General features: G+C 46.1%; 1 protein-coding gene across 1 annotated transcript in view; it reads left to right on the top strand.

The window, feature by feature from the left end:
- The window catches only part of sema7a (semaphorin 7A (JohnMiltonHagen blood group)), a 121,158-nt gene that overhangs the window by 80,438 nt on the left and 25,618 nt on the right, over nucleotides 1-15,102 (top strand). Inside the window, exons 9-10 of the mRNA XM_045706116.1 lie at nucleotides 7,678-7,786; nucleotides 13,969-14,164. Coding sequence (XP_045562072.1) covers nucleotides 7,678-7,786; nucleotides 13,969-14,164 — 305 coding nt within the window. The remainder of the gene's footprint in view (nucleotides 1-7,677; nucleotides 7,787-13,968; nucleotides 14,165-15,102) is intronic.

Genomic DNA, 15,102 nt, shown 5'->3' with positions numbered 1-15,102 from the left:
TGTACCAGTACCCCCTGTATATAGCCTCCACATTGACTCTGTACCGGTACCCCCTGTATATAGCCTCCACATTGACTCTGAACCGGTACCTCCTGTATATAGCCTCCACATTGACTCTGAACCGGTACCCCCCTGTATATAGCCTCCACATTGACTCTGTACTGGTACCTCCTGTATATAGCCTCCACATTGACTCTGTACTGGTACCTCCTGTATATAGCCTCCACATTGACTCTGTACTGGTACCTCCTGTATATAGCCTCCACATTGACTCTGTACCGGTACCCCCCTGTATATAGCCTCCACATTGACTCTGTACCGGTACCCCCTGTATATAGCCTCCACATTGACTCTGTACTGGTACCTCCTGTATATAGCCTCCACATTGACTCTGTACCAGTACCCCTGTATATAGCCTCCACATTGACTCTGTACCGGTACCCCCCTGTATATAGCCTCCACATTGACTCTGTACCAATACCCCCTGTATATAGCCTCCACATTGACTCTGTACCGGTACCCCCTGTATATAGCCTCCACATTGACTCTGTACCGGTACCCTCTGTATATAGCCTCCACATTGACTCTGTACCGGTACCCCCTGTATATAGCCTCCACATTGACTCTGTACCGGTACCCCCTGTATATAGCCTCCACATTGACTCTGTACCGGTACCTCCTGTATATAGCCTCCACATTGACTCTGTACCGTAACACCCTGTATATAGCCTCCACATTGACTCTGTACCGGTACCCCCTGTATATAGCCTCCACATTGACTCTGTACCAGTACCCCCTGTATATAGCCTCCACATTGACTCTGTACCGGTACCCCCTGTATATAGCCTCCACATTGACTCTGTACCGGTACCCCCTGTATATAGCCTCCACATTGACTCTGTACCGGTACCCCCCTGTATATAGCCTCCACATTGACTCTGTACCGGTACACCCTGTATATAGCCTCCACATTGACTCTGTACCGTAACACCCTGTATATAGCCTCCACATTGACTCTGTACCGGTACCCCCTGTATATAGCCTCCACATTGACTCTGTACCGTAACACCCTGTATATAGCCTCCACATTGACTCTGTACCGTAACACCCTGTATATAGCCTCCACATTGACTCTGTACCGGTACCCCCTGTATATAGCCTCCACATTGACTCTGTACTGGTACCCCCTGTATATAGCCTCCACATTGACTCTGTACTGGTACCCCCAGTATATAACCTCCACATTGACTCTGTACCGGTACCCCCTGTATATAGCCTCCACATTGACTCTGAACCGGTACCTCCTGTATATAGCCTCCACATTGACTCTGAACCGGTACCCCCCTGTATATAGCCTCCACATTGACTCTGAACCGGTACCTCCTGTATATAGCCTCCACATTGACTCTGAACCGGTACCCCCCTGTATATAGCCTCCACATTGACTCTGTACTGGTACCCCCCTGTATATAGCCTCCACATTGACTCTGTACTGGTACCCCCTGTATATAGCCTCCACATTGACTCAGTACCGTAATACCCTGTATATAGCCTCCACATTGACTCTGTACCGGTACCCCGTGTATATAGCCTCCACATTGACTCTGTACCAGTACCCCCTGTATATAGCCTCCACATTGACTCTGTACTGGTACCCCCTGTATATAGCCTCCACATTGACTCTGTACTGGTACCCCCTGTATATAGCCTCCACATTGACTCTGTACTGGTACCCCCTGTATATAGCCTCCACATTGACTCTGTACTGGTACCCCAGTATATAACCTCCACATTGACTCTGTACCGGTACCCCCCTGTATATAGCCTCCACATTGACTCTGAACCGGTACCTCCTGTATATAGCCTCCACATTGACTCTGAACCGGTACCCCCCTGTATATAGCCTCCACATTGACTCTGTACTGGTACCCCCTGTATATAGCCTCCACATTGACTCTGTACTGGTACCCCCTGTATATAGCCTCCACATTGACTCTGTACTGGTACCCCCTGTATATAGCCTCCACATTGACTCTGTACTGGTACCCCCAGTATATAACCTCCACATTGACTCTGTACCGGTACCCCCTGTATATAGCCTCCACATTGACTCTGAACCGGTACCTCCTGTATATAGCCTCCACATTGACTCTGAACCGGTACCCCCCTGTATATAGCCTCCACATTGACTCTGTACTGGTACCTCCTGTATATAGCCTCCACATTGACTCTGTACTGGTACCTCCTGTATATAGCCTCCACATTGACTCTGTACTGGTACCTCCTGTATATAGCCTCCACATTGACTCTGTACCGGTACCCCCTGTATATAGCCTCCACATTGACTCTGTACCGGTACCCCCTGTATATAGCCTCCACATTGACTCTGTACTGGTACCTCCTGTATATAGCCTCCACATTGACTCTGTACCGGTACCCCCTGTATATAGCCTCCACATTGACTCTGTACCAGTACCCCCTGTATATAGCCTCCACATTGACTCTGTACCGGTACCCCCTGTATATAGCCTCCACATTGACTCTGAACCGGTACCTCCTGTATATAGCCTCCACATTGACTCTGAACCGGTACCCCCCTGTATATAGCCTCCACATTGACTCTGTACTGGTACCTCCTGTATATAGCCTCCACATTGACTCTGTACTGGTACCTCCTGTATATAGCCTCCACATTGACTCTGTACCGGTACCCCCTGTATATAGCCTCCACATTGACTCTGTACCGGTACCCCCTGTATATAGCCTCCACATTGACTCTGTACCAGTACCCCCTGTATATAGCCTCCACATTGACTCTGTACCGGGTACCCCCCTGTATATAGCCTCCACATTGACTCTGTACTGGTACCCCCAGTATATAACCTCCACATTGACTCTGTACCGGTACCCCCTGTATATAGCCTCCACATTGACTCTGAACCGGTACCTCCTGTATATAGCCTCCACATTGACTCTGAACCGGTACCCCCCTGTATATAGCCTCCACATTGACTCTGTACTGGTACCCCCTGTATATAGCCTCCACATTGACTCTGTACTGGTACCCCCTGTATATAGCCTCCACATTGACTCTGTACTGGTACCCCCTGTATATAGCCTCCACATTGACTCTGTACTGGTACCCCCAGTATATAACCTCCACATTGACTCTGTACCGGTACCCCCTGTATATAGCCTCCACATTGACTCTGAACCGGTACCTCCTGTATATAGCCTCCACATTGACTCTGAACCGGTACCCCCCCTGTATATAGCCTCCACATTGACTCTGTACTGGTACCTCCTGTATATAGCCTCCACATTGACTCTGTACTGGTACCTCCTGTATATAGCCTCCACATTGACTCTGTACTGGTACCTCCTGTATATAGCCTCCACATTGACTCTGTACCGGTACCCCCTGTATATAGCCTCCACATTGACTCTGTACAGGTACCCCCTGTATATAGCCTCCACATTGACTCTGTACTGGTACCTCCTGTATATAGCCTCCACATTGACTCTGTACCGGTACCCCCCTGTATATAGCCTCCACATTGACTCTGTACCAGTACCCCCTGTATATAGCCTCCACATTGACTCTGTACCGGTACCCCCCTGTATATAGCCTCCACATTGACTCTGAACCGGTACCTCCTGTATATAGCCTCCACATTGACTCTGAACCGGTACCCCCCTGTATATAGCCTCCACATTGACTCTGTACTGGTACCTCCTGTATATAGCCTCCACATTGACTCTGTACTGGTACCTCCTGTATATAGCCTCCACATTGACTCTGTACCGGTACCCCCTGTATATAGCCTCCACATTGACTCTGTACCGGTACCCCCTGTATATAGCCTCCACATTGACTCTGTACCAGTACCCCCTGTATATAGCCTCCACATTGACTCTGTACCGGTACCCCCTGTATATAGCCTCCACATTGACTCTGAACCGGTACCTCCTGTATATAGCCTCCACATTGACTCTGAACCGGTACCCCCCTGTATATAGCCTCCACATTGACTCTGTACTGGTACCTCCTGTATATAGCCTCCACATTGACTCTGTACTGGTACCTCCTGTATATAGCCTCCACATTGACTCTGTACTGGTACCTCCTGTATATAGCCTCCACATTGACTCTGTACCGGTACCCCCTGTATATAGCCTCCACATTGACTCTGTACCGGTACCCCCTGTATATAGCCTCCACATTGACTCTGTACTGGTACCTCCTGTATATAGCCTCCACATTGACTCTGTACCAGTACCCCCTGTATATAGCCTCCACATTGACTCTGTACCGGTACCCCCTGTATATAGCCTCCACATTGACTCTGTACCAGTACCCCCTGTATATAGCCTCCACATTGACTCTGTACCGGTACCCCCTGTATATAGCCTCCACATTGACTCTGTACCGGTACCCTCTGTATATAGCCTCCACATTGACTCTGTACCGGTACCCCCTGTATATAGCCTCCACATTGACTCTGTACCGGTACCCCCTGTATATAGCCTCCACATTGACTCTGTACCGGTACCTCCTGTATATAGCCTCCACATTGACTCTGTACCGTAACACCCTGTATATAGCCTCCACATTGACTCTGTACCGGTACCCCCTGTATATAGCCTCCACATTGACTCTGTACCAGTACCCCCTGTATATAGCCTCCACATTGACTCTGTACCGGTACCCCCTGTATATAGCCTCCACATTGACTCTGTACCGGCACCACCCTGTATATAGCCTCCACATTGACTCTGTACCGATACCCCCTGTATATAGCCTCCACATTGACTCTGTACCGGTACACCCTGTATATAGCCTCCACATTGACTCTGTACCGTAACACCCCTGTATATAGCCTCCACATTGACTCTGTACCGGTACCCCCTGTATATAGCCTCCACATTGACTCTGTACCGTAACACCCTGTATATAGCCTCCACATTGACTCTGTACCGTAACACCCCTGTATATAGCCTCCACATTGACTCTGTACCGGTACCCCCCTGTATATAGCCTCCACATTGACTCTGTACTGGTACCCCTGTATATAGCCTCCACATTGACTCTGTACTGGTACCCCCAGTATATAACCTCCACATTGACTCTGTACCGGTACCCCCTGTATATAGCCTCCACATTGACTCTGAACCGGTACCTCCTGTATATAGCCTCCACATTGACTCTGAACCGGTACCCCCCTGTATATAGCCTCCACATTGACTCTGAACCGGTACCTCCTGTATATAGCCTCCACATTGACTCTGAACCGGTACCCCCCTGTATATAGCCTCCACATTGACTCTGTACTGGTACCCCCTGTATATAGCCTCCACATTGACTCTGTACTGGTACCCCCTGTATATAGCCTCCACATTGACTCAGTACCGTAATACCCTGTATATAGCCTCCACATTGACTCTGTACCGGTACCCCCGTGTATATAGCCTCCACATTGACTCTGTACCAGTACCCCCCTGTATATAGCCTCCACATTGACTCTGTACTGGTACCCCCTGTATATAGCCTCCACATTGACTCTGTACTGGTACCCCCTGTATATAGCCTCCACATTGACTCTGTACTGGTACCCCCAGTATATAACCTCCACATTGACTCTGTACCGGTACCCCCTGTATATAGCCTCCACATTGACTCTGAACCGGTACCTCCTGTATATAGCCTCCACATTGACTCTGAACCGGTACCCCCCTGTATATAGCCTCCACATTGACTCTGTACTGGTACCTCCTGTATATAGCCTCCACATTGACTCTGTACTGGTACCTCCTGTATATAGCCTCCACATTGACTCTGTACTGGTACCTCCTGTATATAGCCTCCACATTGACTCTGTACCGGTACCCCCTGTATATAGCCTCCACATTGACTCTGTACCGGTACCCCCTGTATATAGCCTCCACATTGACTCTGTACTGGTTCCTCCTGTATATAGCCTCCACATTGATTCTGTACCAGTACCCCCCGTATATAGCCTCCACATTCATTCTGTACCAGTACCCCCTGTATATAGCCTCCACATTGACTCTGTACCGGTACCCCCTGTATATAGCCTCCACATTGACTCTGAACCGGTACCTCCCTGTATATAGCCTCCACATTGACTCTGAACCGGTACCCCCCTGTATATAGCCTCCACATTGACTCTGTACTGGTACCTCCTGTATATAGCCTCCACATTGACTCTGTACTGGTACCTCCTGTATATAGCCTCCACATTGACTCTGTACCGGTACCCCCTGTATATAGCCTCCACATTGACTCTGTACCGGTACCCCCTGTATATAGCCTCCACATTGACTCTGTACCAGTACCCCCCTGTATATAGCCTCCACATTGACTCTGTACCGGTACCCCCCTGTATATAGCCTCCACATTGACTCTGAACCGGTACCTCCTGTATATAGCCTCCACATTGACTCTGAACCGGTACCCCCCTGTATATAGCCTCCACATTGACTCTGTACTGGTACCTCCTGTATATAGCCTCCACATTGACTCTGTACCGGTACCTCCTGTATATAGCCTCCACATTGACTCTGTACTGGTACCTCCTGTATATAGCCTCCACATTGACTCTGTACCGGTACCCCCTGTATATAGCCTCCACATTGACTCTGTACCGGTACCCCCTGTATATAGCCTCCACATTGACTCTGTACTGGTACCTCCTGTATATAGCCTCCACATTGACTCTGTACCAGTACCCCCCTGTATATAGCCTCCACATTGACTCTGTACCGGTACCCCCTGTATATAGCCTCCACATTGACTCTGTACCGGTACCCTCTGTATATAGCCTCCACATTGACTCTGTACCGGTACCCCCTGTATATAGCCTCCACATTGACTCTGTACCGGTACCCCCTGTATATAGCCTCCACATTGACTCTGTACCGGTACCTCCCTGTATATAGCCTCCACATTGACTCTGTACCGTAACACCCCTGTATATAGCCTCCACATTGACTCTGTACCGGTACCCCCTGTATATAGCCTCCACATTGACTCTGTACCAGTACCCCCTGTATATAGCCTCCACATTGACTCTGTACCGGTACCCCCTGTATATAGCCTCCACATTGACTCTGTACCGGTACCCCCTGTATATAGCCTCCACATTGACTCTGTACCGGTACCCCCTGTATATAGCCTCCACATTGACTCTGTACCGGTACACCCTGTATATAGCCTCCACATTGACTCTGTACCGTAACACCCTGTATATAGCCTCCACATTGACTCTGTACCGGTACCCCCTGTATATAGCCTCCACATTGACTCTGTACCGTAACACCCTGTATATAGCCTCCACATTGACTCTGTACCGTAACACCCTGTATACAGCCTCCTCATTGTTATTTTACTGCTGCTCTTTAATTACTTGTTACTTTTATCTCTGATTCTTATCTGTATTTTTTTTTAACTGCATTGTTGGTTAGGGGCTCATAAGTAAACATTTCACTGTGAGGTCTACTACACCTGTTGTATTCAGCATTTCACTGTGAGGTCTACTACACCTGTTGTATTCAGCATTTCACTGTGAGGTCTACTACACCTGTTGTATTCGGCACATGTGACTCATAACATTTGATTTGAACATGAACAATCTAACCTGTTCTCTCCACCAATAGGAATGGCACAGCTGTCTGCATCTACTCCATGGAAGAGATCGACAGGATATTTCAGGAGTCTCCCTTCAGGGGATACAATAAAGACATTCCCAACCCAAGACCTGGAACAGTAAGGATCTCTTCCTGCTTTCCTCTTCCAGGACAATAAACACGTTTTCTATTCTACATAGCTACATACATTTTTACATTTTAGCAGACGCTCTTATCCAGAGCGACTTACAGTAGTAAATACATTTCATTTCATGCATTTTTGTTGTTGTTGTTGTACTGGCCCCCTCGTGGGAATCGAACCCACAACCCTAGCGTTGCAAACACCATGCTGGCGTTGCAAACACCATGCTCTACCAACTGAGCCACATGGAAGAAGGCAGGTCTGCTCACGTTAACAAAGAACTCTGTTGTCTTCTTGTTATGTTAGAGAATCATATTTCAGCCCAGCGTGATGTGGACCATAAATAACACGAGACTGACTCATTATTCCAGGGTGGATAGGAGGAAAAATCTGGCTCTGTGCACCTTTTCATAGGAACATCAGTATTCCACAGACAAAGGGAAACATGGGTTCTGTGTTTCCAAATGGCACCCTATTCCCTATATAGTGCACTACTTTCCAAAGCCCTGGTCAAAAGGTAGTGCACTACATAGGGAATAGGGTGGCATTTGGGAACACAATCCTAAAAAATGGACCCTCCCTGGCCTGGCCTGTACAGCATGGAACCATGGGCCTCTTCAGCTCAGAGTTCACATCAGTTTCCACATGTCTTTCTATAGCTGTGGCTGGGGCTGTGGCTGTGGCTGGGGCTGTGGCTGTGGCTGGGGCTGTGGCTGCTGCAGTCACGACACATAATATCTCCAACTGTGTGACTCATAGTTGCCTGTATGCGCTGCGCCTGTCGTGTAGATTGTGCCTGACAACAGCATTAGAGCAAAACCCATATCCTGAGAGCGTATTTATTGTAGCTGGGGATTTTAACAAAGCAAATTTGAGGAAAATACTACCGAAGTTCTATCAACACATTGACTGTAGTACTCGCGCTGGTAAAACACTGGACCACTGCTGCTCAACTTCCTGAAATGCCTACAAGGCCCTCCCCCCGCCCTCCCTTCGGCAAATCAGACCACGACTCCATTTTGCTCCTCCCTTCCTATAGGCAGAAACTCAAACAGGAAGGACCCGTCCAAATGACTATCCAACACTGGTCTGACCAATCGTAATCCGCGCTTCAAGATTGTTTTGATCACGCGGACTGGGATATGTTCTGGGTAGCTTCAGAGAATAATATTGACGAATACACTGATTAAGTGAGTTTATCAGGAAATGTATAGGAGATGTTGTTCCCACTGTGACTATTAAAACCTACCCAAACCAGAAACCGAGGATAGATGGCGGCATTCACACAAAACTGAAAGCTCGAACCACGGCATTTAACCATGGAAAGGTGACTGGGAATATGGCCGAATACAAACAGTGTAGTTATTCCCTCTGTAGCCTGAAATTTGGCTTGGCACCTTAAACCCTCACAAACTTTTACAGATGCACAATTGAGAGCATTTTATCTGGCTGTATCACCGCCTGGTACGGCAACTGCACCGCCCGCAACCGCAGGGCTCTCCAGAGTCTGCCCAACACATCACTGGGGGCGGAATACCTGCACTCCAGGACACATACAGTCATGGCCAAAAGTTTTGAGAATGACACAAATATTAATTTTCACAAAGTCTGCTGCCTCAGTTTGTATGATGGCAATTTGCATATACTCCAGAATGTTATGAAGAGTGATCAGATGAATTGCAATTAATTGCAAAGTCCCTCTTTGCCATGCAAATGAACTGAATCCCCCAAAAAACATTTCCACTGCATTTCAGCCCTGCCACAAAAGGACCAGCTGACATCATGTCAGTGATTCCCTCGTTAACACAGGTGTGAGTGTTGACGAGGACAAGGCTGGAGATCACTCTGTCATGCTGATTGAGTTCGAATAACAGACTGGAAGCTTCAAAAAGAGGGTGGTGCTTGGAATCATTGTTCTTCCTCTGTCAACCATGGTTACCTGCAAGGAAACACAGGGCTTCACAGGCAAGGATATTGCTGCCAGTAAGATTGCACCTAAATCAACCATTTATCGGATCATCAAGAACTTCAAGGAGAGCGGTTCAATTGTTGTGAAGAAGGCTTCAGGGCGCCCAAGAAAGTCCAGCAAGCGCCAGGACCGTCTCCTAAAGTTGATTCAGCTGCGGGATCGGGGCACCACCAGTACAGAGCTTGCTCAGGAATGGTAGCAGGCAGGTGTGAGTGCATCTGCACGCACAGTGAGGCGAAGACTTTTGGAGGATGGCCTGGTCAAGAAGGGCAGCAAAGAAGCCATTTCTCTCCAGGAAAAACATCAGGACAGACTGATATTCTGCAAAAGGTACAGGGATTGGACTGCTGAGGACTGGGGTAAATTCATTTTCTCTGATGGATCCCCTTTCCGATTGTTTGGGGGGAAAAGCTTGTCCGGAGAAGACAAGGTGAGCGTTACCATCAGTCCTGTGTCATGCCAACAGTAAAGCATCCTGAGACCATTCATGTGCGGGGTTGCTTCTCAGCCAAGGGAGTGGGCTCACTCACAATTTTGCCTAAGAACACAGCCATGAATAAAGAATGGTACCAACACATCCTCCGAGAGCAACTTCTCCCAACCATCCAGGAACAGTTTGGGGACGAACAATTCCTTTTCCAGCATGATGGAGCACTTTGCCATAAGGCAAAAGTGGTAACTAAGTAGCTCGGGGAACAAAACTGGGACCGAAAGACTGAAAAACAGCTTCTATCTCAAGGCCATCAGATTGTTAAACAGCCATCACTAGCCGGCCTCCACCTGGTTACCCAACCCTGCACCTTAGAGGCTGCTGCTCTATATAGATACACAGGGAATCACTGGTCACTTTAATAATGTTTACATACTGTTTTACTCATCTCATATGTATATACTGTATTATATTCTACTGTATTTTAGTCACTCCTAATATTTATATATTTCTTAATTCCATTATTTTACTTTAGATGTGTGTGTGTATTGTTGTGAATGGTTAGATATTACTGCACTGTTGGAGCTAGGAACACAAGCATTTCACTACCACCCACAATAAATCTGTTAAATATGTGTATATGACCAATAAAATGTGATTTCTACCACTACTGAGACCCTGCAGGTTTCTGTTAGGTGGTTTTATTGTCTGAACAACTTCCTCAATCTGTTTTTTTCCTCCACCCTGACCCTGACCCTGACAATACAGTCCTCACGCACTTCCTTTTGGGAAGAGTCAATATGTTCTATTGTTTTGTCTAAGTTCCTAATGTGACTAAGACGAGTTGTATAGACGACAACAACAACACAGTCTGACTAAGGCCTTCTGTGCTTCCTGACTCCCTTTACCAGGAAGCAAGTCACTTTTCTTCTTTTATATATATGCCATTTATATATATATATATATATATATATATATTTGTCTTTTTTCTACTGTGTTATTGACTGTATGTTTGTTTTACTCCATGTGTAACTCTGTTGTTGTTGTATGTTGTCGAACTGCTTTGCTTCATCTTGGCCAGGTCGCAATTGTAAATGAGAACTTGTTCTCAACTTGCCTACCTGGTTAAATAAAGGACTTGTTCTCAACTGGCCTACCTGGTTAAATAAAGCACTTGTTCTCAACTAGCCTACCTGGTTAAATAAAGGACTTGTTCTCAACTAGCCTATCTGGTTAAATAAAGGACTTGTTCTCAACTGGCCTACCTGGTTAAATAAAGGACTTGTTCTCAACTTTGCCTACCTGGTTAAATAAAGGTGAAATAAAATAAATAAATAAATAAGACATATTTACATACACGGTTTAACATATAAGAGTGTTTAACGTTTATACATGTGTTTTAAGAAATGTTAAATGACTTTTAGGAGTATAAACAAAAGCAGCGTTTTATGCCCTTATTAAGTGATTTCCTGTAACCTATTGAGAAACGTAAACACCATCGCGACATGGCACGTTATACTGGAATGTTTATGTCAGCAGGCCATGTCTTTGTAGTCTTTCGTGGACAGACTACATAACATGCATCTGATCAAACTATGCAAGATTTAGTCCTGGGATAAACGACATGAATGTCTCATCGACCGTATTATCTGCTGCGAAATTCCGATTTTTATTCAATTATTTGGCAAAGGCTTCTATCGAATGGGGTGCTTATCTGGATAAAGACCTGTTCTCCTGTCTTATCTCCTCAGTGTGTCTCTAACAGTAAAGACCTGTTCTCCTGTCTTATCTCCTCAGTGTGTGTCTCTAACAGTAAAGACCTGTTCTCCTGTCTTATCTCCTCAGTGTGTGTCTCTAACAGTAAAGACCTGTTCTCCTGTCTTATCTCCTCAGTGTGTCTCTAACAGTAAAGACCTGTTCTCCTGTCTTATCTCCTCAGTGTGTCTCTAACAGTAAAGACCTGTTCTCCTGTCTTATCTCCTCAGTGTGTCTCTAACAGTAAAGACCTGTTCTCCTGTCTTATCTCCTCAGTGTGTCTCTAACAGTAAAGACCTGTTCTCCTGTCTTATCTCCTCAGTGTGTCTCTAACAGTAAAGACCTGTTCTCCTGTCTTATCTCCCTCAGTGTGTCTCTAACAGTAAAGACCTGTTCTCCTGTCTTATCTCCTCAGTGTGTCTCTAACAGTAAAGACCTGTTCTCCTGTCTTATCTCCTCAGTGTGTCTCTAACAGTAAAGACCTGTTCTCCTGTCTTATCTCCTCAGTGTGTCTCTAACAGTAAAGACCTGTTCTCCTGTCTTATCTCCTCAGTGTGTCTCTAACAGTAAAGACCTGTTCTCCTGTCTTATCTCCTCAGTGTGTCTCTAACAGTAAAGACCTGTTCTCCTGTCTTATCTCCTCAGTGTGTCTCTAACAGTAAAGACCTGTTCTCCTGTCTTATCTCCTCAGTGTGTCTCTAACAGTAAAGACCTGTTCTCCTGTCTTATCTCCTCAGTGTGTCTCTAACAGTAAAGACCTGTTCTCCTGTCTTATCTCCTCAGTGTGTGTCTAACAGTAAAGACCTGTTCTCCTGTCTTATCTCCTCAGTGTGTCTCTAACAGTAAAGACCTGTTCTCCTGTCTTATCTCCTCAGTGTGTCTCTAACAGTAAAGACCTGTTCTCCTGTCTTATCTCCTCAGTGTGTCTCTAACAGTAAAGACCTGTTCTCCTGTCTTATCTCCTCAGTGTGTCTAACAGTAAAGACCTGTTCTCCTGTCTTATCTCCTCAGTGTGTCTCTAACAGTAAAGACCTGTTCTCCTGTCTTATCTCCTCAGTGTGTCTCTAACAGTAAAGACCTGTTCTCCTGTCTTATCTCCTCAGTGTGTCTCTAACAGTAAAGACCTGTTCTCCTGTCTTATCTCCTCAGTGTGTCTCTAACAGTAAAGACCTGTTCTCCTGTCTTATCTCCTCAGTGTGTCTCTAACAGTAAAGACCTGTTCTCCTGTCTTATCTCCTCAGTGTGTCTCTAACAGTAAAGACCTGTTCTCCTGTCTTATCTCCTCAGTGTGTCTCTAACAGTAAAGACCTGTTCTCCTGTCTTATCTCCTCAGTGTGTCTCTAACAGTAAAGACCTGTTCTCCTGTCTTATCTCCTCAGTGTGTCTCTAACAGTAAAGACCTGTTCTCCTGTCTTATCTCCTCAGTGTGTCTCTAACAGTAAAGACCTGTTCTCCTGTCTTATCTCCTCAGTGTGTCTCTAACAGTAAAGACCTGTTCTCCTGTCTTATCTCCTCAGTGTGTCTCTCTAACAGTAAAGACCTGTTCTCCTGTCTTATCTCCTCAGTGTGTCTCTAACAGTAAAGACCTGTTCTCCTGTCTTATCTCCTCAGTGTGTCTCTAACAGTAAAGACCTGTTCTCCTGTCTTATCTCCTCAGTGTGTCTCTAACAGTAAAGACCTGTTCTCCTGTCTTATCTCCTCAGTGTGTCTCTAACAGTAAAGACCTGTTCTCCTGTCTTATCTCCTCAGTGTGTCTCTAACAGTAAAGACCTGTTCTCCTGTCTTATCTCCTCAGTGTGTCTCTAACAGTAAAGACCTGTTCTCCTGTCTTATCTCCTCAGTGTGTCTCTAACAGTAAAGACCTGTTCTCCTGTCTTATCTCCTCAGTGTGTCTCTAACAGTAAAGACCTGTTCTCCTGTCTTATCTCCTCAGTGTGTCTCTAACAGTAAAGACCTGTTCTCCTGTCTTATCTCCTCAGTGTGTCTCTAACAGTAAAGACCTGTTCTCCTGTCTTATCTCCTCAGTGTGTGTCTAACAGTAAAGGCCTGCCATTGGCTACAGTGACCATGATAAAGGATCACCCAGAGATGACAGACTGGATCCAGCCCATCCAGCCCTACACCCCATTCTACATCTCTAACTATAACTACACCAAGATAGTTGTGGACAGAGTCCAGGCGGCAGACCACACCATGCACAACGTCCTGCTGCTAGCAACTGGTAGGTGGTTGATGCCGTTGGTTCTCTTGATGCTGTTGGTGAACTACAGATGTTGTTGGTGAACTACAGATGTTGTTGGTGAACTACAGATGTTGTTGGTGAACTACAGATGTTGTTGGTGAACTACAGATGTTGTTGGTGAACTACAGATGTTGTTGGTGAACTACAGATGTTAGATCTTAATTTGAGCCAGTTTCCCAAAACAGGAAAATAATCCCACAGCAACAGGAAATGTGAATTGTTGTGTGGATTATAATTAATAGACATTTTTGGTAGAGGTTGATAGTTTTTTTTTGTATAATCTTCTGAAGTTTTAAAGTGGAAATTACAAACTTTACAAGCCTTTTTAAACCTTGAATACACAACACGTTTGCATTTCCTGCCGTGCTGGAATATTCTTCTGACAACAGCAGGATGAAATGAAGACACAGCGTGACCATTGTTTTTAATCATGGTTGTTATCAGTATTGTGATATCTTCATCACATTCACGTGTTATTCAGAGTCTCAAGTGAACAACATCAATGTCTTTAACAGCCTGTTAGGCCCCGCGATAGACTAGCGGTCTTATGCTACAGAACCCCTATGAAGAACCCCTATGAAGAACCCCTATGAAGAACCCCTATGAAGAACCCCTATGAAGAAACCCTATGAAGGACCCCTATGAAGAACCCCTATGAAGAACCCCTATGAAGAACCCCTATGAAGAACCACTATGAAGAACCCCTATGAAGAACCCCTATGAAGAACCCCTATGAAGAACCACTATGAAGAACCCCTATGAAGAAACACTATGAAGAACCCCTATGAAGAACCCCTATGAAGAACCCCTATGAAGAAACCCTATGAAGAACCCCTATGAAGAACCCCTATGAAGAACCCCTATGAAGAAACCCTATGAAGAACCCCTATGAAGAACCCCTATGAAGAACCCCTATG

Source organism: Salmo salar, chromosome ssa23, assembly GCF_905237065.1.
Source record: "Salmo salar chromosome ssa23, Ssal_v3.1, whole genome shotgun sequence".
Lineage (NCBI taxonomy): Eukaryota > Metazoa > Chordata > Actinopteri > Salmoniformes > Salmonidae > Salmo > Salmo salar.
This window is presented reverse-complemented; position numbering and strand designations above follow the sequence as displayed.